Source organism: Drosophila serrata, unplaced genomic scaffold (genome assembly GCF_035046125.1).
Source record: "Drosophila serrata isolate PLE 108 unplaced genomic scaffold, ASM3504612v1 contig_184, whole genome shotgun sequence".
Taxonomy (NCBI): Eukaryota; Metazoa; Arthropoda; class Insecta; order Diptera; family Drosophilidae; genus Drosophila; species Drosophila serrata.
In genome coordinates, this window is record NW_028257082.1 from 2,630,392 (window position 1) to 2,633,109 (window position 2,718).

Genomic DNA, 2,718 nt, shown 5'->3' on the forward strand with positions numbered 1-2,718 from the left:
TTAAAACAATACGAACAAATATAATCAGGAAAATGAGATATAAAAGCGGCAGAATGTTGAAACTATAAATTCTACGTAAGGTACCTAACCGATATGCTCCTCCCACTCCTAATCACAGAGTGGTAAAAATATAGTCCTGGCCAAGAAGAGGAATGATCCTGTCAACACCCTGAGGTCAACCCAACCAGCTTGGCTCTGTTTTCAGCTGCCTTGGCTTTTGGCCAGCTAAACTCAACTCTCAACTCTCGACTCTAGGCAGTTGAATTGAAACTTTATTTCCGCTCAAGTTTCCTGGCTCTTAGGACATGAGAATGCTGGTGATGGGTATGTGAATCAGCTTGACCGCGAATCCAATCGAGCCCATGACGAGGAATCCCACACCGATGGCCAGACTGGTGCGTTGGAACTCCTGGCGACTGGGCTTGGTGCAGCGCTTCAAGAAACGCAGCGAGTTCTTGGCCAGAGCAGCGGACGGCAGGACGCGGAGCACCTGATTTTTGATGCGACGTCCCACGCCACGAAAGCCCTTGTACTTCAAATTGGGCAGCATTTGGCAGATGTTCCTGGCGATCACCACAAGGATATTGAACTTGGAGTTAAATAGTTTTGTGCACTTACTAACCCTTCATCAGCCTTGCGCTGATACCGGCGCCGACGCGCTATGAGTTGCTCCATCTTTTACTCTCCAAATTGATTTTCGAGGCTAGACTTATTCCGTATACGAGTCCGGCGACTGGACTACCCAGGCCTGTTGGGATCGACAAGGAATTCGGACTCGGTCCTAATAATTGCCAGCTGTTGTACCGAACATGGCCGTCAGCATTTGCCACATGCAAAGTGTAGCAACTTGAAATGGAAAATACTGGCCGGCTTACACACATAATCAAACTTTACGCAAACTGTTTGCCAGAAGCAGCACACACAAGAACACCAGCACACACCAGCTCGAACATTCTCTACTAGTTTTCCACTCTGAACGGCTGAACGGAAGCAGAATTTGTGGAGCAGAGTGGCAGAATGCAGGCAGGGATCCTGCCTGGAGGAGTGCTGGGACGGGACTTAAATGCTGCAATTTGTTTCACTGCCGAATCGTTGCTGTCTTCACTTGAAGCTTAACTAAATGCACAGGGAGTCAGTCGGTCCGAAAATGTACCCAGCTTCAGCAGAGTCTAAGCCAAAAATTGCCCCCCTCTCGCTCGCTCTCCCCAAGTGCCATCTCTCTCACTCTCACTCCCACTCCCTCTCTGGCCCTCTGCATCTATCTCTATCCATCTCGGAGCGTGGAGAGGTGGCTGTTGTGCTACGATTTGACAGCCTTGGCTTCGGAGATCCCCAGGACAATTCACTGCAAAATTGGTAGACAAAACTGTGCCACAACGGGCTCCTCTTGTACTTTGCCACGTATATGATACCACTGGGAGAAAATTAGAGCTAAAATTTAGAATTCAAATTTGAATTGATCAGTTCAAAGTAATAAGAAACCGAATTTCTATACCCTTGCAGCTTGAAATTGGATATAGAAATTGGTACCTGAAATCGTTCATAACTAAGCCAAAAACGCATAAATTTTTATTCGGAAAGCTGTCCTCTCTTAGCTTTTATAAAGTGAAAAAATCTGCATACTTAATTTAAAATAAAAAATTTTTCAAAAATTTGACAATTTTAACGATGTTACCCCTTATCATTTTTTCAAAAAATGGAACAAATTTTAAAAATTTAGTTTTTGTCCCGACATGACTAGATCGATTTGGGCGTTGATGCTGATCAATAATATATATGATTTATAGGGTCGGAAGTGAATTCTTCACTTTTTTTCAAGCTTCTGGTTAAATTTATAATACCCTGCAAGAGAATAAAAATTGGCATTTTAGCCTCCCTTTTTTTTAAGAAAAAAGCACAATGAACTGCTCTTAATTAATATTACAGTTTAAATATTATAAATATTTATTATGGGATATTTATTATTTTACCAATATTTAATAAAATTAATTGAATCAAAAACCTCAACTTTATTTCGCAGTGTAATTGTACGGATATGAGCGTGTGGCAGTGTCAGAGTTTGTGTGCCTGTGTTTGTGGGTATTTATGATGGTGTGCGTGCCTGCCGTTTCAGGCATTGCCATTGAGATTGAAAAATGTTAAAAAATTGCTTTTAAATGCCGCAAAATACAATTTATTATTCAACAGAGGCAAACGCCAAACACTGAGAGCACAATGTGCGCCAAGGGAGTGGGCGGCGCTTGGATGGTGGCTTGTTCCGGCCTTTCTGGAGGAGTGACACCGGGCACCGGGTGAGGGAGGGTTCAGAGGGAGGACGGAGGGAGGAATGGCCACTGTGCGTAGGAAAGCTCAACAGTGCCGACTGCTTGGTTGTAAATTTAAATAAAGCCCCTCACACACACAGACACAAGCACCGAGGCGATTGTTACTGCAGTTGTTTTGTTTATTACGCATACGCACTGTGCGCCGGCCATTGAAGTTGGTCATGAAGCGCAACGAGGCTTGCAAAACTCACTGGGCTTCTTGCCTGCCCGCTTTCCCGTTTTTAGGGTCAGCCATGGTAAGCAGCACTTAAAGGGCTCTTATACAAATTATTTCATTCACTCCAAGTCCTTGAAATAAGCGCTTAAGATGGTTGCGCGGAACTAACTTGATTTATATATTTTATTACTCTATTATTACCTAGATCTTTTTTATATGCTTTAGATTTTCTGCATT

General features: G+C 43.3%; 1 protein-coding gene across 1 annotated transcript; it reads right to left on the bottom strand.

The window, feature by feature from the left end:
- Window positions 1-250: 250 nt before the first annotated feature.
- On the bottom strand, window positions 251-859 carry LOC110182940 (protein transport protein Sec61 gamma-1 subunit). Its single transcript, XM_020951119.2, has 2 exons — window positions 623-859; window positions 251-563 (listed from the first exon to the last, which is right to left on the bottom strand). The coding sequence occupies exons 1-2, from the start codon at window positions 673-675 to the stop codon at window positions 299-301; spliced, it is 318 nt and encodes a 105-aa protein (XP_020806778.2). The 5' UTR covers window positions 676-859; the 3' UTR covers window positions 251-298.
- Between the last annotated feature and the right edge of the window lie 1,859 nt (window positions 860-2,718).

Excerpts from the sequence above, each read along its gene's own strand:
- LOC110182940 (XM_020951119.2), bottom strand. The coding sequence starts at position 675 with ATGGAGCAACTCATAGCGCGTCGGCGCCGGTATCAGCGCAAGGCTGAT. Across the intron at positions 564-622 it reads CAGCGCAAGGCTGATGAAGG|GAACATCTGCCAAATGCTGC; the intron begins GTTAGTAAGTGC and ends GGTGATCGCCAG.